The sequence below is a fragment of the Pristis pectinata genome, chromosome 10, assembly GCF_009764475.1.
Source record: "Pristis pectinata isolate sPriPec2 chromosome 10, sPriPec2.1.pri, whole genome shotgun sequence".
NCBI lineage: Eukaryota > Metazoa > Chordata > Chondrichthyes > Rhinopristiformes > Pristidae > Pristis > Pristis pectinata.
This window is the reverse complement of record NC_067414.1, coordinates 83,778,922-83,801,861: the sequence shown is the minus strand read 5'-3', so window position 1 is coordinate 83,801,861 and position 22,940 is coordinate 83,778,922. Positions and strand designations below refer to the sequence as shown.

General features: G+C 37.0%; 1 protein-coding gene across 1 annotated transcript in view; it reads right to left on the bottom strand.

The window, feature by feature from the left end:
- armc2 (armadillo repeat containing 2) overlaps window positions 1–22,940 on the bottom strand; it is a 62,542-nt gene that overhangs the window by 29,698 nt on the left and 9,904 nt on the right. The window contains exons 6-11 of the mRNA XM_052024788.1: window positions 20,033–20,222; window positions 13,740–13,816; window positions 8,365–8,472; window positions 7,915–8,090; window positions 6,171–6,273; window positions 1,900–2,123 (exon numbers count right to left, since the gene is read on the bottom strand). Of these exons, the coding sequence (XP_051880748.1) occupies window positions 1,900–2,123; window positions 6,171–6,273; window positions 7,915–8,090; window positions 8,365–8,472; window positions 13,740–13,816; window positions 20,033–20,222 (878 nt within the window). The remainder of the gene's footprint in view (window positions 1–1,899; window positions 2,124–6,170; window positions 6,274–7,914; window positions 8,091–8,364; window positions 8,473–13,739; window positions 13,817–20,032; window positions 20,223–22,940) is intronic.

The window sequence follows — 22,940 nt, the reverse complement described above, 5'->3', positions numbered from 1 at the left end:
CCCGAAACATCAGCTGTCCACTTCCCTCTACAGATGCTGCCTGACCGACTGAGCTCCTACAGCTTCTTGTTGTTGCTCCGGATCCCAGCATCTGCAGTGTTTTATGCCTCCAAGATATAGCAGGGATCAGTCCTCAGTTTATAGACTTTTAAACTAGTTTGTGTATGTCAAGAGCACCATCCACTGGCTGCTTTGAGAAAAACTAAAGATTTTGAGAAAATCTATATTTTGGATTTTTAGATATGCTTTTCATAAAAATGTTTTTGAAAACTAGTTACTTTGGCATCTGTTTCTTGTATTCATTCCCCTGTTTTAATGAAATTTACCTTGGGTGGTAGAACAGAACAGGTAATATCAACCAACCTGTTTACACTTCATCTTGATTTTTTTTAAAGTACCAAGGACAAAAAGCATAACTGAAATCTAGCAGGAAAGTAAATGTAAAATTAAATAAATGGATGCTATTTATCAAAAAAGTTGCATTCTGTAAGTTGTATATCTAAAGAAAACAAATAACCACTAATTTCACGCACATTTTAACCTTAGGTTATCAAGACCACATGAAAAGCTGGAATATGAAAAGAGAATTGCAAAACACATGACACAATTAATGTGAAATTTTGAGGAAAACCATAGTTGAGGTGTTTGTAGATCAGTATCAGCCTACTTTGCTAATAATTGTTTTAATACTGCTTAGGTGACCTGTTAAAATAAACAGCAAAAAAAATTATCTAGAATTGGTTATTCACTTATAAAGAAGATTTTCATTTCAGATTTTGATTTATCAAACATGAAGAAAAAGCAAAATAAGTAAACACAGATATATTACACATGAAACAAAATATCTCCTAATCCAGAAGAAAAACTATGTTTAAAATGTTATTTTTCTATCCCTATTCTCTAAAAAAAATTGACTTTGAAGTGATTGTCTGATTCACTAAGTAGCAGTTAGTGTGTAGATCTAAACAGCAAATCTTAAAGCTGAGTTCAATGTCTCTGTAGGAGTGTTATCAAACAAAATTTGACATCAAACCACATCAGGAGATGGCAGGACTAAATGAGACAAGTCTTAATGAGAGCTTCAAAGGAGAAGAGGGAAGTAATAAGGCAGAGGGGTTTTGGGAAGAAATTTTATAACAGGCTCTAAGCTGTGGGTCGGATTGCCATTGGTGGAGAGATTAAAATCAGGAATATGTATAGGTCCAAAAGTAAATTAGTACTCCAGCAGGATTTTAGGAATGGAGACGATAACAGAATGAGGGAAATGTTAGATGGGGAAAAGTTATTTAAAAACAGGGATGTGAATTTTAAAATTGAGGCATGGCCAGACTGATTCCTCATAAATCAGCCAGTATAAGCATGAATGAGACGCTGCAATTTAGGACGAATGTAAGGGTTTTGTATCTCAAATTTATTAGTGCTTATTCCTACTTATATGATCTAATTTTTCCTCAGCATTTCCAAATGAACATAAACAACGTTCAAAATATTGAAAGTTCTTTCTCAGTGATCTATAAACATGCTGTGAGTAAACATTTTCCATTCCCTTGTATCTTTCATAAGAAAAGCAAGATTACATGAGAGCTACAGCACAATGAGTAAATACATCCAATAATGAAATTAAAGCTATCAAACATTCATTACTCTGTTATTAACAAAAACTGGTAATGTAAAACATTTTAAGTTAAAATGGGAAGGTTTCATAGATGTTAACAAGAGATTTAGGATGATTTTGGTCACTGATTGATCTAATCATCACAAAACGTCGGTGCATGGAAAGTGCAACATGTAGAAAAATAATGAAGAATATTTTCACATAACTTACCTACTGTTAAATATAACTAGTGATGACCATGAAAAATATCAGCATATAAATATAACAAATTAAATGTTACTTACCTGGACCAGTAAGTGTCCTGAGCCACAAAAATACGTGTCACTTGTTCTGTTAGCATCATTTATCTCCTTCATTAACTGTACCAAAGATTCAACTAAACCTTTGTTGAGCAGGTCCTTGAGTAAGAGCACATTCCCAGTGAGGAATTTAATTGTTCCCATGAAGTACAAAAAAGCATCAATGTTACTGAGTGGATCTGCAAAACTGAAGACCTCCAGCAAACAATCTGCAGAGAATATAGAGTCTTCAATCAGCTTTCAAAAAAAAATTGAAAGAATGTGAAAATACAATAATTTAAATCTTACTTTGTACATTAATTTACAATGTAGAAATTAATTTATAGAGGCATTAATAACAGAAGCAATTTCATAGAAGAAATTTCAGGAATGTTAATAATACTTAGTAAATAGCAGTATTACAGAATATATGATGGGTAGACTTTAATGAATCTCAGGTTGAAAGAACTTTTTTCCAAAACAAATACATCTGCTGTATTAAACCCCTAATTTTTATTCTTTAATATAAAATTAATATTCATAATGTTCCAGCTAAAGTGTGTAATAAATATTATTATAATATTTTACTTTCAATTTCTCAGACAGTCAGGAAATAAAAGAGGGGAAAACCACTGGCCCTTAACCTGTAGTTTCCCAAACACCAACAAACCAGAGTTTGATAACTCAGCAGTGTGAAGGAACCAGGGGATAAACACAAGTTACATTATTTTTCTCATTTCACACATTCTGCTTTATTGCACTTCGATTTTCTTGTGAACTGTTTCTATAATAAATTTTCCTATATAAGGGTACATGCAAATTTAAAAACAAGCAATTGACATATCCAAAGTTGCCAACTGAATTCACTGGATCAGAATCCAACTGACATTTTTGTTAAAGTTGGAAGATCAGGGATTGAGGGCTATGGGGAACTGACACAGCGGAGGAGATGAGGGCTCGGGCAGATCAGCCATAATCACATTGCATGGCGTAGCAGACTTGCGGTGTCGAGTGACCTACCCCTGCTCCTATTTTCTTATGTTCTCGTGCTCTAATTCAAATACTTCACTCAAAATTACAGAGTAGAATCATTCCTCCATGCACATGAGGCAACAAAATTCACAGAAATGAAAGAGAACTCAGCATAGCAATCTTTCACATGAAGTACTTTTTATTAATACTATCCATGAGCAGACCAATTGATTTATTTCATTTTCAGACATCCACTTTTCTAGTTAGTGCCTGCAGGTGGCAGCACATTTCAGTAAAACACGAGGCAGAACCTGCTTACAATTCTGCATCTAATTGCTGGCATTCCTCATGAAAGTGCCACAAGTTTTGGGATGGTGGAACCGAGAGTGATATTAGGAGGAGTTTAATTACCTTTTCATTGAATGGAATGATTTTAGGGTAAAGGGCAAAGAAAGGAAGATAATGCTAGAATAAAGGGGAGGGAAGGGTAGGAATTTCATAAATGTTACCAGGGGAACTTACTTAATCGAAATGTTTGCAACCCAGTAAGGAAGGAGGCATTGGAAGAGGCATCTGCTTCTGGGAAATAAGGTGGGCCAAATGGCCAAATGTCAGTGGGAGAACACTTGCACAGCAAGAATCATTATTTCATAAGGTAATATTAAAAATGGAGCGAAGTATGGCAAAATTTAATAGTGAACTTCTTAACTCGAGGAAAGTTAACCAGTCAGTTGAGAAGACATCTGGCAAGGATAAAGTGAACCAAATAATGGTAGATAAAATTGTAATGAAACAGTGGCAGATGCTTGGGTACAACTTTGGAATATTTGCAGAAGAGAAACCAGACTAGTGCTCCCTGGATAACAACAGAGCTGTACAAAATCATTACAGGTTTAGACTGAATAAATAAATAGAATAAATGGCAGACAGTTCAAGAATTAGGGGACACAGATTTCTCGGGTGAAGGACCAAAGTTATGGGTGAAGGGTTAACATAAGCTTTTTATGCAGAGTGGTGATAATTTAGAACACCGCTTGCAACATGGGTTTGAAAATGAGAATGGATAGGCACTTGAAGGAAAATATTTTACAGGTCCATGGGGAAAGTTATGCTTTTCATTCCCACTGCCATTTCATTTATGGGGATATTCCCAACCTGTATTTGAAATATCTCTTATAATATAGCATAAGACATAAGAATATGAGTGGGAGTTGGCTGCCTGGGCCTTTGAGCCTGCTCTGCCATTCATCAAGATCATGGCTGATGTTCTACTTGGCACTATTTTCCAGCACTATCATATATCCATTCATTGGACTAATGAATCTTCCCGGAACTCCTTCTATCCTTTCTTAGGTAAGGAAACCAAAACTATATACAATACACCAACTGCAGTCTCAGCAAGGTGCAATGCAATCGTAATAAAACTTCCTTAGTGCTGTAATCAAATCTTCTCATTATAAAGGCTAATAAGCCATATGTCCTTCTAATTGCCTGCTTCACCTACATATTGGCTTTCAGTGACTTGTATACTAACACACCCAGCTCCCTTTAAACATCAATATTACCCAGTCTCTCACCATTTAACCAATACTCTCTTTCTGTTATGTTCAGCAAAGTGAATGATCTCGCACTCTTCTGCATTATATTCCACCTGCCAAGTTCGTGCCCACTGACTTGGCTTGTCCATAACTCCCCGAAGCCTCTTTACATCGTGCTCTAAAATCACAATACTGCCTAGCTTAGTATTGTCAACAAACTTCAAAATGTGACATTTGTCCTCTTTGCCAAATCATTGACATAGATTGTGAATAGCTGGGACCCAAGCACCGATCTCTGTGGTATCACACGAGTGACAGGCTGCCAATATAATCTACCTTATATAAATACACATTTAGTCTGTTCAGTCCTATTATTCTTTTCAAGGTGTTCTGTTATTACATCTTTCATTATAGATTCCAGCATTTTCTTTGCCTCTGATGTTAGGGTAACAGGTTAGTAGTTCCTTGTTTCCTCTCTCTTTTTTAAAAAAAAGTGGGGTCACATTTGCTACCTTCAAATCCACAGGAACAATTCCAGACTGCAAGTCCAGAAGATGATAACCAAAGCATTCACTATCTCTAAAGCCAACTTCTTCAAAGTTCTAAAATGTAGATTCTTGAGATTTAGCAGTTTTCAACCTCACCAACTTCTCTGGTACTATTTTTCAACTAATTCCTTCAATTCCTCATTCTCATCTAGATCTTTGATTCTCTAATATATTCACAGGTCTTGAATTTCTTCTTCCATGAAGACAGATACAAACTAATCATTTGATTCCTCTGCCATATCCTATCTTCCAATATCTCTATTTGAAAGGGGCTCAGATTTGCCCTTGCTCTTATCTTTTTTATGTAGTTTTACATGTTTTTACAGTCCATTTTATATTCCTCTGCTTTTATTGGAATCTGGTTGTACCATTATGACTTTATCCACCAATCTTACATTCTACTTTAACCTATCATCACATAGAATTTAGCCGTCCTCCAAGTAAGATTGTTCCTTGCTCTGTTCCATTACCAGTCCAAACATTCTGATGTGATTACTGGTCCCCAATGTTCTCCCACTGACATATGATCCACTTGGCTTACCTCATTTCCCAGAGTCAAATGCAGTCTTCATCTTCACTGGGCTTAAAACATATTGATCCATTAAGTTCTGTTGAATATGTTTCAGAAATCCCTGCCCTTTTTTCCCTCATTACTCTAACATTATCCCCATCAATACTAGGATAATCGAAGACCCACAATATTACCAGTCTACTTCTCTGTAATTTTCTTACAGAACATGCAAACTCCACACAGACAAAATTGAATCAAGGTCACTGGAGGACTGAGGCAGCAGCATTACCAGCTGCATTGCTGTTCTGCCTAGTCTGAGACTGGCATGCACCTTGTACTTCCTGGCTCCTTCAGGATAAGGGGTTAGCCTGTTAGGATCCAAAGTAGGAGGATTTCTTTTTACAAGATATGGAATTCTCTACCCTAGAGGGCTGTTTCTGAAATATTCATTTCTGAGATTCATAGATTTTCACTCGGGGAATAAAAGGATATAGGGATCAGGCACGGGATCATTTTTGATCTTACTGAATTGCAAAGTACGCTAGAGGAGCTAAATGCTTACTCATGCTTCTTTTTTTGTTCCGGACACGAGACGACTTGTTAAAGATACACATGGCATCCAACTGTAGATTGTATTGCATAACATGACAGCTATTCTTGACAAGTCTTTTTTTAGAATACAAGTATTTTTAGAGAAACTCAACTTACCCAAGATTTCATCATTTTGGAAGAGACTGTCATTATTCTCAGTCCTACTAACTTTGAACATCAATTTACAGACATTAAGAAGATTTTTTCCACTTACTTTCAGCTGGAAAAGATTTAAGCAAATACAAAGATAAATTACTATTTAGATGTGATAATCCAAGTATTACCGATTATAGCCCTCTCTAAATTGCAAATATTGTGGTAATTGTGAATTCTGCAATTTCAGGCCTCTACCACAATAAAAATAGAAAGTGTTGAAAATGTTCTACTGGTTAGGCAGTGTCTGTGGGAAGAGGGAGTTAATGTTTCAAGTCTATGACATTTCCTTAGTTAACCCTGTTTCTCTCTTCAAAAGATGCTGTCCTGTTGGAGTATCTTCAGCATTTTCTGTTTTTTATTTCAGATTTTCACCATCTGCCTTTATTTGCCACTTCTCTGCAAACAGGTTAGATTGTCTGATCTGCTGCCACACCCAGAATCTCTGGCCTGCCTCTCGCCCACCCCGGGATCTCCGATCTTGCTCTCAGTCACTCTGGGGCTTGTCCACTTAATTGCAGACCCAGAATCTGCAGCAGACCCCATGACCCAAACCAATCACATCCCTGGATTGGAGCAATAAACTGCAGTGCACCAGGAGATAAGTATGAAAAAGAAATAATACCTACCATGGTAAAACGCTCTGCAAACTTGATTCAATAATATGATTTAAATATTTTTAAAAAGTATAAAAAGTTTTCTTTGTAGCTTAAGCTGTTTTGTCTGACATCCACAAATTGAAGTTTATTCTGCAGTCTTTCTGACTGCTTTCTATGAACCATTAATAATTACATCACTCACAACCATATTTTGTGGATCTTACTACATATTAAAGACATCAGAAAATGATAATAACAATCACTTTAAAAAAAGCCAACTGGCCTGGTGGCACAGTGAACACTGATCTTTCAACTTTGATTTCTAAATTTATCTTCATTTGCTAAACTGATCATCACTGAGGCAGTTTGCTACGAGTTTGGGCATTCAAAATGTTTTATTGAAATTATCCACAAAATTATCACTAATTAGTAATGCTCTCCTGGAGAACATAAAAGAGTGCTGCATAAGAAAATGTGCTTTTTAAAAATGCCAATTCCAAAGTTCATCATGAATGAGCAATGTAATTTGACAATCTAAATTTTGCAGTTATGAATAATGGTGGAACTATTACCATTAGTCTGGTAACATAACTATTGTTCTACCATACCTCACTCTCATGATGGCACATGTCCAATTAGATGTGGCAATATGAAAATTACTATTTGAGGGTATATTGGTGCCAGGAATGTTACATTACTGGCCAATGGGATTAAATTCACCATGCCAACTGTGAAACTTAAGTTCAGCAAAAATGCCGGGAACTAAAACTAAAGGTAGTTTTAGCACTGATGACCACAAAACTAACAGTCATAAAAGCACATCTGGTTTACTACTGAGCTTCAGGGGTGGAAATATCTAACTTCCTATTCCTCAATTTGATAATTTATCCTGAGGTATTACACCAATATGGCTAACTAAGACTAACAAGATCCAGTATAAAGTCTCATAGAAAGTTTGTCAGCAAGTGCAAGTATAATGAACAGTCACCTCCATTCACTTGCCACTGATCACAGAATATGATCCTGTTAATTTTGGTTGTAAGTTGGAGTGGATGTCCTAATACCTAGAAAAAGTCCAGGACTGGAACTCTATAAAGAATGAAACTTACCACTAATATGAGTTTAGCCAGTTGAACAGAGAGCTGATCTGAGCCAACATCCACCAGTTTATATAATGTTTTCAAAAGAACAGCTCTCCTTTTACACATTTTCCCCAGCATGTTTCCCTCTTGCAGCGTATGGTGGAGTCTGTAACATGTTTTACAGAGATGTTCCACACTGTTACCTAGTCAGAATAAAATAATACCTTTACTTTGTACGTACTCTGCAATTATAGATAAATTCCTCTTTGTTTAATTCTATTTATACTTTATTTGGAATCTGTTAAAGCAATTACATAATTTCTGAAAATAATCTTTATTTTGTAAAAAAAAGTGACATTTTTTGCATAAACAGCTAGAACTGTAAGAGATGGTGTTAAACCAACAGAACATAAGATAATAAGTTTCCAATGAATATTTAAGAAAAATCTTATAAATGATAAAATAATATCTCCCTACCACTGTTTAGGGGCTTAAGTTCATCAAGAATCGGCTGGATCTTCATATTCCAGTACAGAATTTCTTCTTCACTTTCTCCTTCATGTAATTTTGATCCATTACTTGAACCTGAAGCCCAAAATTACCTAAAATATTAACTTCTTGTAGTTTAAGTTAGCTTGCTGATTTTGCTTGATCCAAAATTTATCGCAATTGCTCTCAACTGTTCCATGCAGTAGCAAGTTCCACATTCTAACAAATTCTCACAATTCTGGGCCAGCTCAGTTAGTGGCATCCACATCTCAGGATCAGTCAGACTGAGCACAAAAATCCAGGCTGACACTCAGGTGTAGAGTTCAGGCAAGTACTTAATTGTCTGGGGTGTCATATTTCTTATAAAACATTAAACAAGGCCTCGTCTACTCTTTCAGGTGGATGTGAAAAAACAATCATGGCACTATTGCAAAGAGGCACAGTGAAGTTTGTCTGGCTAATAATTAGCACTCAACCAAGATTACTACAAAAAAAAGGCTTAGATTATCTGGTCATTATCACACTGTGGGAGCTTGCTTTGAGGAAACTGGTGATCATTTTTCCTACATTACAGAAGTGACCACATTTCAAAAGTACTTAATTGGCTCTGAAGAGCACTGGGACATTAAAAGGTCATGAAATGAAGTCTTCTACAATGGTAACTTTTGAGTGAAACAATATAAGATATACAAATCCCTGCACCATTCCACTGGAGTCAATGCATTCACAATTTTCACAAGAAGTATGAGAAAATGTGGTTCTGGCTGTTGTGGAGAATCATGAAATTGCATAAATGGACTCAAAGATTCCTTTGGCAAGGAGCTGTTGATGAACAATAAAAAATAAATCCATATCAAATAATACAGAAATTGTTTAATGGGTTTTTGGGTATCAACATAGAATCTTATAACAGCACAGAAAGCCATTCAGCCCAACAATTCTGTGCTAACCTTTAGCAGAGCAGTCCCATTCTTCTCTTTCACATTTATAACTTCTGTGTGAAGTAATATAAGCTATACACATCACAGAGGTATAGCACCATTCTACTGGGATTTAATTAAAGAATGGGCAGTTACGCTAAATATGTAAAACCACACTTAAATGCATTGCATACTTAAGGCTTTAGAGGCCATCTAGAGGGTGCAAAGAAGGACCAATAAATGCAAGTCTGCATATTAGCCCACACTTGGAGTATTGTGTTCAGTTCTGGTCGTATCATGAAAGGAAGGATGTGGAAGTTTTAGAGAAGGTGCAGAGGAGATTTACGAGGCCGCTTCCTGGATTGGAGAGCACGTCTTCTGCGGATAGCTTGAGCGAGCTAGGGCTTTTCGCTTTGGAGAGAAGGAGAATGAGAGGTGATTTGATAGAGGTGTACAAGATGATAAGAGGCATAGGTCGAGTGGATAGTCAGAGAATTTTCCCAGCATGAAAATGGCTAACACAAGGGGGCATAATTTTAAGGTGATTGGAGGAAGGTATAAGGGGGATGTCAGAGGCAGAGAAACAAAGGACTGCAGATGCTGGAATCTAGACGAGAAATACTGTGATGCTGGAGGAACTCAGCAGGCCAGGCAGCATCCATGGAGAAGAGCAGGTGGTCAATGTTTCAGGTCAGGATCCTTCTTCAGGACTGAAGATAGGAAAAGGGGAAGCCCAATATATAGGAGGGAAAAGCCTGCTTTTCTGCACGGATGCTGCCCGGCCTGCTGAGTTGTCAGAGGCAGGTTGTTAACACAGAGAATGGTGGGTGGGTGGAACGCACTGCCAGCAGAGGTGGTGGAGGCAGATACAGTAGGGACATTAAAGATACTGTTAGATAGTCACATGAATGATAGAGAAATGGAGGGCAATGTGGGAGGGAAGGGTTAGATAGATCTTAGAGCAGGATAAAATGTCAGCACAACATGGTGGGCTGAAGGGCCTGTGCTGTGCTGTAATGTTCTATGTTCTATATATCAGGAAAAAATGGCCAGATCTCCTTTCCCTTGAGAAAAAGCATCTGAAAAGTGACATCATAGAGATCTTTAAAATTATGAAAAATTATGATGTAGAGAATACAGAGAGAATGTTTCCACATGACGAACAGCATAAGTAGAGATAATTAATGTAAGATAGCCACTAAGAAATCTAGAAAGGCATTTCAGAAAAAAACTCCTTTATCCAAAGAGAGGTGAGTGTGGAACTTGTGATCATGTGCCCTATATCCTATGTAATTTATGGAGGAAAAGGGTGGATAATGATTGAAATTTTCAAAGTCAGAACTAGAGACACTAGACAGATAGGAACAGCAGAAAAACAGATACAGGAAGAAATAGACATTATTCTTCTCATTTATAAGTAACAGCACAGGAAATCAATTAGTGTTTCCTTACATTCCTTTGGGCATAATATATGATGGCTTTGTACATATATAAAGGTGAAAGTACAGGCTTCCCTACAGCAGTCCAAGCTTTTATTTATTTTAACTACTAAAGGATATCCCATCACTCTTCTGATAAATAATATTAGTGATAATATAATGCAGCAGATTTCTCCTCAAAATTTATAAATTAAGTTCAAATAACATCTACTTAATATATATTGGACTTGTTCATCCAACCAAGTAGACTTATTAAATTTCATTAATACAAAAAAGCTAACAGGAATGTCAAAAATATATTAATTAAATAAAGGGAAATTTGAAGAAATTTAGTACTAACACTAATGAAGTATAAAAGTACAAAGGTAATATGGTTACATAATATGGTTACCCAAGATGTATTAATTAACTTAATCTTCTATTCCACTAAGAAGAGATCATAAACAGGTTGGGATTGTTTTTCTTAATTCTCTAGTCAGCAAAGGAAGTTGGTGGAGGATTTTTTGAATATATTTTCAAGTTGTAACCATCTAAGGAGCAGGTATTGGACTACTTTTAAAATTAATTTTTGTGTAGCCAAGGTCAAAGCCTGAAATAGCACCAGGAATTTATTAAAATGATTTTTATTCCAGGGCCTGAGGAAACTGGTCAGGGAAACATTGTGGGACATAAAGATTTTTTGAAGCTGGCAGTAGGCCTAGAGGCTTGATCCCAAAAATGTGAAAAACCATATTAATAGACACTTCCCCCCATCCACTCCTATAATTTTTACTGTCCATTTTGTTACATCTAACTTTTTCTTCCTTTATAATATTTGTGATCTTCACCCCACCCACACAATCACCTAGTGTTGGCATGGTCTGGATATGTTTCTGAACAAGATACTCCTTATAGCAACCGTACTGGTTTGTAAAGACAATACATGAAACTTTGCAGTCATCTCTTATCTCACGATTATGGACAGGAAAACATTTCGGCAATATTCAATGATTGAAATACACTGCTAATAGTGCACATAAACAGTGGCCAAGGCATAGCCCATGCATCTAGATTTCACTCCAAGTAAAGATCAAATATAGATTTAATAATTCAAACCTCTATTTACACATTTCAATTTATCTATAATCACAATTGCTTCAAGGAGCAACACATAAATAACCTGGTCCAGTTAATTGATTAGATGTTTTTTTTCCAATCAATCTTGGATCCTTAGAAACACTAACAATGCAAGTTGTACTCACAATCTGGTTTTGCATCATACATTTGAGTCATTATTCTAATACACTGGACTGTAGTTTATCAAAAAGAAAATCAAAGACTTCAAAACAGATATCTATTAACATTAAAGTTTCAAAGAATATTTGTTTAAACTTTGTCCCATTTCTGCAATATTCATTCAAATCTGAAAAAGTCAACGATTTCCTGTTTAGAGGGATTTCAACTAATTACCAAACACAGAAACTTTTAATGTTTTGTTGTATATAAATTTTAAAGTGATAATCTCATTGATTTATAAATTTAGCTTGGTCACCCTAATTTCAATTTCACATGAATTGAGGGAAGGTAAAGATAAAAATATAAAAATGCTAGTTTATTGGCCTACAGCTACCTTTGTAACTCTCAATAATTATATGCAAACTTAAAGGAATAAAAGGATTGAATAAAAAGCATTCTACAATTCTTATTACATTTGAGCATTCAAAACAAGTACTATTGAGGAGGTTTTCTTATCTTTTTTTCCTTTCCTTAAATGGTACAAATACTTACAATCAATTTTTGACCTCTTTATCTGTCATCCATTAATCACAATTTCACAAAAATCATGTTACCTGAAATATTTCAAAATATTTTGAATTGCTCCTAATTACTACCTGTTGAATTACTGTGGCTCTTTAAAGACTGACATTTGGCGAAGATTTGGGGAAAAATTACACTGCAATTTTTAAATCTGAAAATATGTATTAATTATGGTAATAATATTTCCTTTTTAATTATGTCAGAAACAGGAGATGCAAACCAAACAATTCCTCTCTTGGAAGATAACATAGAACTAATTCTGTTAAACCCATCTGGGGGGTTCCTAACAAATCTTTAGTGCTTTATTGCCTGACATCCAGTAAACAGGTAGACTTAATGCTACAACATTTAGTTAAACTGAGGGATCACTGAAGTGGGAAGATTGAGAACAATGAAAAAGGAAAGCTAAATGCAGCTATTGGCCTTTATTCTGATGGTGTCTATTAAGAATTTTTTTGAGTGGAGGAGTTAAGGGAAACTAGTAATCTATGGTAACGCCAGTTCAATAACTTCAAATGTAGTTAATGTTGATAGGTTGAAAATTGCATCTTTTCTCCTTATACAGCTGTAGGGGTTTTCAGTGCGAAAAAAAAACTAGTCTAAAGCATGTACCTTGTGGATGCAGATATAAATCTTTGGAAGGAATCAAATTCACAAACAGCAACAATACAATGATTATTTAATCAGTTTTAGTGATGTTGATTGAAAGATAATTCCCCTGTTTTTCTTCAAAATAATGCCATAGGATCATTTTCATTCACTTGGGAGCACTGAGTGGGGCCTTAATTTAATATCTCATCCAACATGCAGCTGCCTAGAAATTTACTTCCAGTTAGTAGCTCTAGACATGCTCATGAATCTGCAGGCAATGGGATAGAGTGGAGTGATAAGACTGAGAAAAATTCTCCACAATGAGTTGGCAACAACTTGATGGGCCAAATGACTTCCATTCACGCTGTGAACATTCCATGAAATTCAATTATCACAGCACTGCATCAGCACTGCACTGAAGTGCCAGCCTAGACTGCTGTCCGCAAAGATCTGAATAGGACTGGTTCCCATAAATGTTTGCCTCTCAGAAGTGACAGTGTTAGTAACTGTGACGTCTGACACCTAATCTTGATGAGCACAATAAATTTAATAATTAATAATTCAATTTTCATTTGCTAGTTATATTCAAAGAGAATATTTCTACATAAGGAAATACCTGATCTGTTTTGTTGTTTGACATCTTCTGTGCTTCCAGGATCGTTAGAAAGTCTAACATCTTGTTTAGCCTCTTCACTGAAATGGATGAACAAAAGTATTTGAAAAACAAAAATACACAGGTTAGGTTTACTAAGAATCAAAAAAGACCTCATCTAATCAGTATATAATCTTATAATTTATACTTCATAAGTTGCATTTTCCTATACTTTTAAAGGACCATCAATAGTTGCAGTGCTATTGAAATGATGAAATATAAACTGGCAGCATAGTCTGAAGTTAAATATAAAACACATAAGGATTACCAATTAGGTCAAAAACTGAATGACTAGGTCAAAACAAATTCTAAAGAGATAACTTTATCAGACGTAACTGAAAAAACATCCGCTTCACCATCTAATTCAACAAATTGGGAATAATTAAGGCTCAACGAACAAACTGTCTTAAGAGAATGGTCATTGTAATATTCAGAGGTATCCTTCAATGAACTCCCAATGAACAGCAGTGGCTGGTACAATGATGAATCAAACATCATACCACATGGTACACATGAAGAGACACTAATTTTCATATGCATGTAGCTTTCCTTTTGAGAAGACGGGTGGTGAGAAGAGTTTTCTACTGTGCAATTGTGTAACAAAAATCAGAAATCTACTATTTGTACATGTGTTTAGTATTTTGTTTATTATCTTGTACAGTGCCAACATTTCCTGGTTTGAGGTTTTGAAGTTAGTGGTAAGTAAGCCTGGGAACCACGGCCCCAATAGGTAGCAAGGGAGAATGGGAACCAGGACCCAGTGAATGGGAAGGAATACGGAAAACATCACCAGGTCAGCCAGATGCCCATCCATTGGAATCTTCAAATGGTCAGAGTGTGGATTATTGGAGTTTTACTGTATTCACCTTTTAGATACGTACCAAATAATAGGCACAAAATAGGTGGTAAGATTAAGTATTAAACCATGCAGCACCTTTGTAGCAGCCAATTACTGTCGAATGCTGAAGCATGCCTACTATTATGATTGAAAATAAGCTGTCGCCAGTCTAGTTCAATTCTACGTCGGGGTAACTTCCATGAGAACAAATTGAGTAGATGAGATACTGGCCCCTCATTCTAAGATTTCAATTCAAGTCTGTCTCAGGCAGTTAGAATAAAAATGTCCCATTAACTATTCCAATGAATATACCTGGGCAGTGATGTGCAATTTTAATGCAAAGCCTGATTGAGAAGAACCTATCGCTTCACCGTCAGATCAAAGCAGCTCAAACAGACCTAGAAAAGTTTTAATTTTTTTTTGGTCTGTGGACTAGCAGGAGCAGAGTGCTCCAAAGGATCACAGAAGCAGTCACGCAATTGTTTCTTGCCAATTCATCTGCTGTTTTATTCGGGAAGCATGTTAATGAGGCCTGGCTTCATGCCATTCCCAAATGGGCATGCTACTCATTTTACTGTGTTCATATCAGGGACTCAAAATTGAATGCTGGGTATCTGAAGTAAGCAAAAGTCAATTCCCACATATAAAATTAGTTTAAAAAATCTAAATGCACCATTTTGAACCACAGAGGTGTGACCTATATTAGATATTCTTTCCTCTTCCTCTTGTTTCTCCTCCACTATCTCTTCTAGTATTTGATATTTTTGCTGCTATTAGTTCTGGCAAAAACAGACCAGCTCTTTGACCCCTGTGGAATTCTAATTCACATATCCCAGGTTGAGCCTGAGGTCATCAGAGGGCCTCAGCAGCAACTTAACTAAATGTTTTAGCATCTCTTATTTCAGACTCCATCTGCGTGTTTCAAAGCCACTGGAGAGTCTTACTCCATACAGCCAAGGACTGGTGGGTGATCCTTAGGTCCCTAGTTTTCTGGAGACCAGCCACCAATTTCACCCAAATGCAGATAGAAATTGGGACAGAAAATTGTTAACATCACCCAATGGTTGAAATGGCCATACCTCATAACTGCCATGGATAGATAAGAAACTTTCCTGTCAGAACCCAGCCAGCAGAAAAAAATCTTCTCTCTTCACCCTACCCCCACCCCACCTAAGAAGAATTTAGTTTATGAATGACTCATCTAGTTGTGGAAACTGTCATTAACCCATTTAAATACAGGAGGAAAGACACGATACATGTTAGACAAAATACTGGATGCATTCTCTTTCATCATATCTAAATTACAAACATTTCCTTAAAAAATCCATATTTATTTAAAGTATCTTTTGATTAAAATTTTTTAAATGCTGCTTTTAATTTTCAGAGCATTTGGGAAACAGTGCTCATAACAGGTGTAGATTTTTCACAGCAAAGAATTAGAAACAATTAAAGGGGAAGTAACTCTAATGGAAGAGGCTAAATTCAGCAAATTGAAAAGGATCTTTATTACTTATAAACCTGCTAAAAGGTCTTCAACCTGAAATGTTAACCCTGTTTCTCCTTCTGCAGATGCTGGCTGACCAGCTGAGTGTTTCCAGCATTTTCTGTCAGTTCTCTGAAAAAGTTATCATTTTAGTCACATTTCTCCCTTTCATACACCCATGCAGAAATATTTCTTAATTTCTTCAAAATTTGGTTTCAGAAGATAACTTAAAGTAACACGTAGTACTGCCCCACCTATCTCTGTGTTCTAGGGGAGCAACTTCATTAAATTGAATTACTTGACCAACAATTCCATTGCTAGTAAACCACTGAAGTTTTCATTTCTCTAAAACATGGTATACTTTTCCTTTCATCTTTTTAAATTAAATGTTTTAGAATATTCATAACTATCTTCATTTGTAGGGACTTTTAACTAATAGTAGGTATGGACATTGTTCCTTTTTTGAGAGCACATTAAAGAAAGTTGAACTTATCAACTTAGCTCAGGTTTAAATGTGCACATCTATTTATCTTATCAGAATGCATACACTTGTAAATCGCCAGTACAAAATTCAGTTCCACCAAGATAGAACAGCAAAGCATATCTGCAAAAGTAGAATCAACATATGCACAACAAATTCAAGAAAAATTCATATTGACTCACTTATTCTTTTGGGAAAAGAATTTAACTTTTTCTCATTCTTGGGATGTGAGAATCAACAAATATATTATGTAAATTCAGGGATATGGAGATTAGATTGCCAAGATTCAGTGTTTATCCATTTTCCTATAAAGAAACATTAAGTACTAATCTGATTCCCTATGTGCTTTAGCAAAAGATTGAGAACAGAACACCTAGCATTCCTCTATGTCACATATTAAAGTTAAAAAAAATATATAAATGTTAGAAATGTATGGAAGACAGTACATCTAATCCCAACCTTCCCCATGCCTATAATCCTAAATCTTACCATGTGATCCATAGCTCTAAACTGACTAACATGTGAGGCTCCATGCATTAAAGTAAATGCAATCAAGCCTGTCAGTGTTTCCCATGCTCCCTAGCTTGCCTCTGCCTGCTCTGCCCACCAGACTTGCTTGTTTTATCTTCTACATTTTTCTCCTCACCTGCTGCACTGCTACTATGCTTCCCAATCCTCCTCTCCCCCAGCCAAATTAGTTTAACCCCTTCCAAGTAGCATGAGCAAACCTCCCTGCAAGGATATTGGGTCTCCCTCCAGTTTAGGTGTAATCCGTCCTTCTTATACAGATCCTACTTATCCCAATGATCCAAGCACCTAAAGATGCATCTTCCTGCATCAACTCATTAGCAATGCACATTTGGTCTATAGCCTTCTATGCCTTGGTGATTCAAGTGTTTGTTTTACGTAATTCTAGGTGATCTGCCATTCCATCAGCGATCATAAACAACTAAGGTATTTATACTTGTTCAAAAAATATGGATGTTGCCTTTTTGGTCAGCATTTAATTCCCACCTCTGAGTTTCCTTGAGAGTCAACAGTATTGTTGTTGGTCTGGATTTTTCACTATAGTTCAGTAGTTCTGTGGTCACCATTAATGGGAGTAGTTAATTATTGCAAGCTTTTACTTAACCAAAATTGAACCTCCTAACTGCCATGATTTGATTTGAATTCATTCCTCTGGATCATCAGTCCAGATATTCCTTGTTTTTAAATAATCCTTAATACTCCCATTAATGGTGACCACAGAACTACTGAACTATAGTGAAAAATCCAGACCAACAACAATACTGTTGACTCTCAAGGAAACTCAGAGGTGGGAATTAAATGCTGACCAAAAAGGCAACATGCATATTTTTTGAACAAGTATAAATACCTTAGTTGGTTATGATCGCTGATGGAATGGCAGATCACCTAGAATTACGTAAAACAAGCACTTGAATCACCAAGGCAAAGAAGGCTATAGACCAAATGTGCATTGCTAATGAGTTGATGCAGGAAGATGCATCTTTAGGTGCTTGGATCATTGGGATAAGTAGGATCTGTACAAGAAGGATGGATTATTTAAGGATTACTTGCTTTCACTCAAGTTCTGAGAGGGCTGAAGAATCCCATGTAGGATCTGCAGACTCTGCAGCGTTGAACAATTCAAACTCTACAATGGGAGCATGCAGATGCTACTTGTGAGCAGTAAAAGGAAACTGTAACATCCCAAACTACCTGCTCACGTACCCCATAATGCACTAACTGCCTGTGGCAGTGTCTGCGGATGCCACATTAGACTTTTTAGCCACCTGGGAATCAAAGAGCTGGAGTGGAAGCAAGTAATACTTCAGAAAGATTAAGAAAATGTATTAAAACATCACGGTGAAATACTTCTAGTGAAAATCCATGACTTCATCTCTCTCATGTGTGAAATTGAGAACATGCCAGGGACCTGAGAGACTCCTTTCATCAAGAAATAAAATTTTATATGAAACATCCCATTCAGTAGGCAACAGGGCTAAATTGCCACTGTGCACAAAACTGTTTTGTTAATGCTTAATTGAACAATGCAATGCTGTTATGCTTAAAAGTGTAGCAGTATCCCATCTATATCCCAACATAGGAGTTAGAGATGATTAAAGTACAAGAATGATGTCAAATCCTGTAATCTGTCAAAAGTCCACCTTCCAACACTAAACATTTGTAGTCCAGAGAGCTGTATATAGTTCAAACTGCCATTTTTCATAGTTCCCTGAGAACCAATAAACAGATGCACTAAAGTGCAACTATCGTATACCAGTACAGGTTAACACTAAAACATATATATCTCTATATTTTTTCTTCATAAAAACAAAAGGAAAGTTCTGCATTCTGACTGTAAGGACTGTAACCATTATGCCCTGCAACACTGTGAGAAAGACTTTTTTTAAATCTTTTGGAATGCAGTTGACAGTTCACTGACAATTATTATCCCTCCCTAGTTCCCCTGAGAGGGTTAGAGTGGGCCTTCATCTACAATCATTCTATTTGGATATAACTGCTTGCTGAATAACTTCAGGGAGTCATGAATAGTTCACCGTAATAGCAAGGAACTAGAGCAATGTCAACACATTGGTCAAACCAAGAAAGAATGTTGGTTTTCTTTAAGAAACAAATCTCTTTTTTTATTATTGGGATGTGGGTGTTATTAGCAAGGTCAGCAAGTATTGTCCATCATTTATGTCCGGTCACTTCATGACCACTTATACTAATACTACACTTCTTTAGAACTATATTCAAATTCTCAAACTGTCAGGATGAGATTAACTTTTGTTCTCCCAAATGCACTGCTTCTATAACTGTTCGAAACCTGTTACAAGTCTGGCTTTTTCCAGTCCTGATGCAAGGTCATTGGCCTTTGGCATTGTTTCTCCCCCCACACATATTGTCTGACCTGTTTTGCATTTCTGACTTTATCACTGGAATATTAGTCCAGTTGCAGAACACGTACACTGCAAAATGATCAGGGAAATGATCATCAATTACTTGAAGGCTTTTGTTAACACACCAGGCCAGTGGTGTATCAATGTTGATGGAACATTGACACGCTTCAATTTCTAAGTTTAATACCAATATCCATTTTAAGTTTACAAAGCAGAAATTCCGTCAGAATATTATCAACACACCCAGCACATTTATCTTCTATTAGCCACAATGAGGTAATATTGAGAATGGTTGTTAAGAACACAGGCTGCAACATTTTACTCATCTACAAAAAGAATAATGCCAACAACTGACAAGAATGAGGAGCTAAAGGGTCAAAGTGTTTAAAGTCAACATTCCTGAGAAGTTTAATTCATCATTTATTCATCAGCAGCTTACTCTGATGCTACTTTAGACAAAATTATCCATTCATTTCCAAATGCATTGGTTGATTGTGTACTTTATAAATAATAGAAACTTCAATCAAAATATTTGGATCAAACAAGCACCTCTCAAGACTGTTCTGTGTTGAAACTGAGCTAGTCTGCTCCATAATCCTATCAGGTAACATCTCTTCTTCACTTTTTGTGTTCCAAGTTGCTAACATATTTGTGTTCAACTGTGATGAGGCAGATTTATTAGCATCATGTGAGAAGCTTTTAATGCTGAAGGATTCATCTGAATTTAACTTCTTTATCACTGCAAAGAAAGCATAAAACACTGCATTATTTAGTGCAAAGCTACAAAGGGCACACAGGCTTAAACATTTATGTGAAAGCAAGGAGGGAGTGAGTGCCACATGTCAGAATTAGAAGTTATACTCAATTTATTGCCAGGACCTCATTCTTGTTTTTCTTTATTTCCCATACCACACCCCTATAACCAATCAAACTAAGATACTGCAGTGTGAGGAATGAGGTCAGGAGCGGGGGCGGAAAATATTGGGGATGGGGACAAGAGAACATGGTAGAGGAGAAGGAGGAATGGAAGAGATCATATCAGAAGATATGTTTGAGGGAGCAGGGGAAGCATTCATGTTCTTCCTGGCCCACAAATTGGAAAAATACTCACCTGCTGGATATATCATACCCTACCTTGCTTCACATGCTAGGTTTCCCCAAGTCCTGAGAAACGAGGCCAGCAGTCATTAATCCACATGACTGCTAAAATCTGATGTACGTATTTATATATTGTAATACCCACCTCTCCAGAGCAGGTCAATCAAGCATTCACAAAACCACCATAATAAAATAAGAACATGCACTTTCAGCAGACTGAAGGTGGGTGACGTCAATTGTCATGTAATGCATATTTGATACTTGCCCTGTCAAATTGGCCCATGTATAAGCAGCAAGCACAGTATAGGCTACACACAGGAAAACAGATTTGAACAGCAAAGATGAAAAGCTATTTAACTATGTAAAGAAATCATCAGTACCTTACTCGCTAGCTTTTAAAGGATTCATTTGAAGACGTTTTTGGAATCAGTTGGACTGCACTTTAAAGCTCCAACAATTGTGGAGATTTTTTTCTGCCTGATGAGGTGAACCCTGCTGCTTTTTTTCCCCAGAAAATGGGTGTGTTAGTTGTACCAAAGCAGGAGAAAAGGGGGCCAAAGTAAGATCTCCAACAGAATGGAGCTTAAAGGAAGAAGAGTCAGGAGGATAGTAAAGAGATTGGTGTCTCCCATTTCTGCATACAGAGTCATGCACTCACCACCAGACTGAAGGTGAAGATCATCGTTATTCTAAATTTGGCCCCAGATAATTCCAGATGATAAGGCTAATATCTATAACCCTTCATCATATTATAATTTTTATAATTTCTTAATTCTCTTCTTAGCCTTCACTTAGCTCCAATAATTCAATTCATTTCTAACTATAATTATGTCTTCAATGCAGTGTTGATTCAGGGAGGTTTTTAAATAGAGTGTTGAACAATGAGGGTGTTCCTTTACATTTTGGTGATTAGCCTATCGCCAAAACAGGTCTACAGCAGATGCCATCTCCCTGGCCCTACACTCAGCTCTGGAGCATCTGGACAGTACAGACACCTACGTCAGACTATTGTTTATTGACTACAGCTCTGCCTTCAATACAATAATCCCAAGCAAGTTTGTCACCAAACTCCGAGACCTAGAACTCAACACCTCCCTCTGTAACTGGATCCTTGACTTTCTAACAAACAGACCGCAATCAGTGAGGATAGGCAGCAATACCTCCGGCACGATTATTCTCAACACTGGTGCCCCACAAGACTGCGTCCTCAGCCTTCTACTCTACTCATGGCTGTGTGGCCAGATTCTGCTCTAACTCCATCTACAAGTTTGCAGATGATACCACCATTGTAGGCCGTATCTCAAACAGCGATGGGTCGGAGTACAGGAAGGAGATAGAGAGCTTAGTGGAATGGTGTCATGACAACAACCTGTCCCTCAATGTCAACAAGACAAAAGAGCTGGTCATTGACTTCAGGAAAGGGGGCGGTGTGCATGTACCTATCTACATCAATGGTACTGAGGTCGAGAGAGTTGAGAGCTTCAAGTTCCTGGGACTGAACATCACCAACAGCCTGTCCTGGTCAAATCACGTAGATGCCATGGCCAAGAAAGCTCACCAGCACCTCTACTTCCTCAGGATGCTAAAGAAGTTTGGTTCGTCCCCTTTGACTCTCTCCAACTTTTACCGATGCACCATAGAAAGCATCCTGTCTGGATGTATCACGGCTTGGTACAGCAACTGCTCTGCCCAGGACCGCAAGAAACTGCAGGGAGTTGTGGACACAGCCCAGCGCACCAAAGACACCAGCCTCCCCTCCTTGGACTCTGTCTTTACCTCTCGTTGTCTTGGTGAAGCAGCAAGCATAATCAAAGACCCACCCACCCGGGACATTCTCTCTTCTCTCCTCTTCCATCGGGTAGAAGATACAGGAGCCTGAGGGCACGTACCACCAGACTTAAGGACAGCTTCTACCCCACTGTGATAAGACTATTGAACGGTTCCCTTAAACAATGAGATGGACTATGACCTCACGATCAACCTTATTGTGACCTTGCACCTTATTGCACTGCACTTTCTCTGTAGCTGTGACACTTTACTCTGTACTGTTATCGTTTTTACCTGTACTACATTAATGCACTCTGTACTAACTCAATGTAACAGCACTGTGTAATGAATTGACCTGTACGATCAGTTTGCAAGACAAGTTTTTCACTGTACCTCGGTACAAGTGACAATAATAAACCAGTACTGAAAAGGAAATAATAAATTTTAATATATTTAACTTTTGCAATATGTGAAAAAATGCATTAAAACTGTAAAAGAGAGCATTTTTTGAATCTTTATGGTCTGATTACACAAGATAGTTGTGTGTTCAATGTGCAAATGAGTCGGTAAAAACAATCTCCTTTTCAACCAG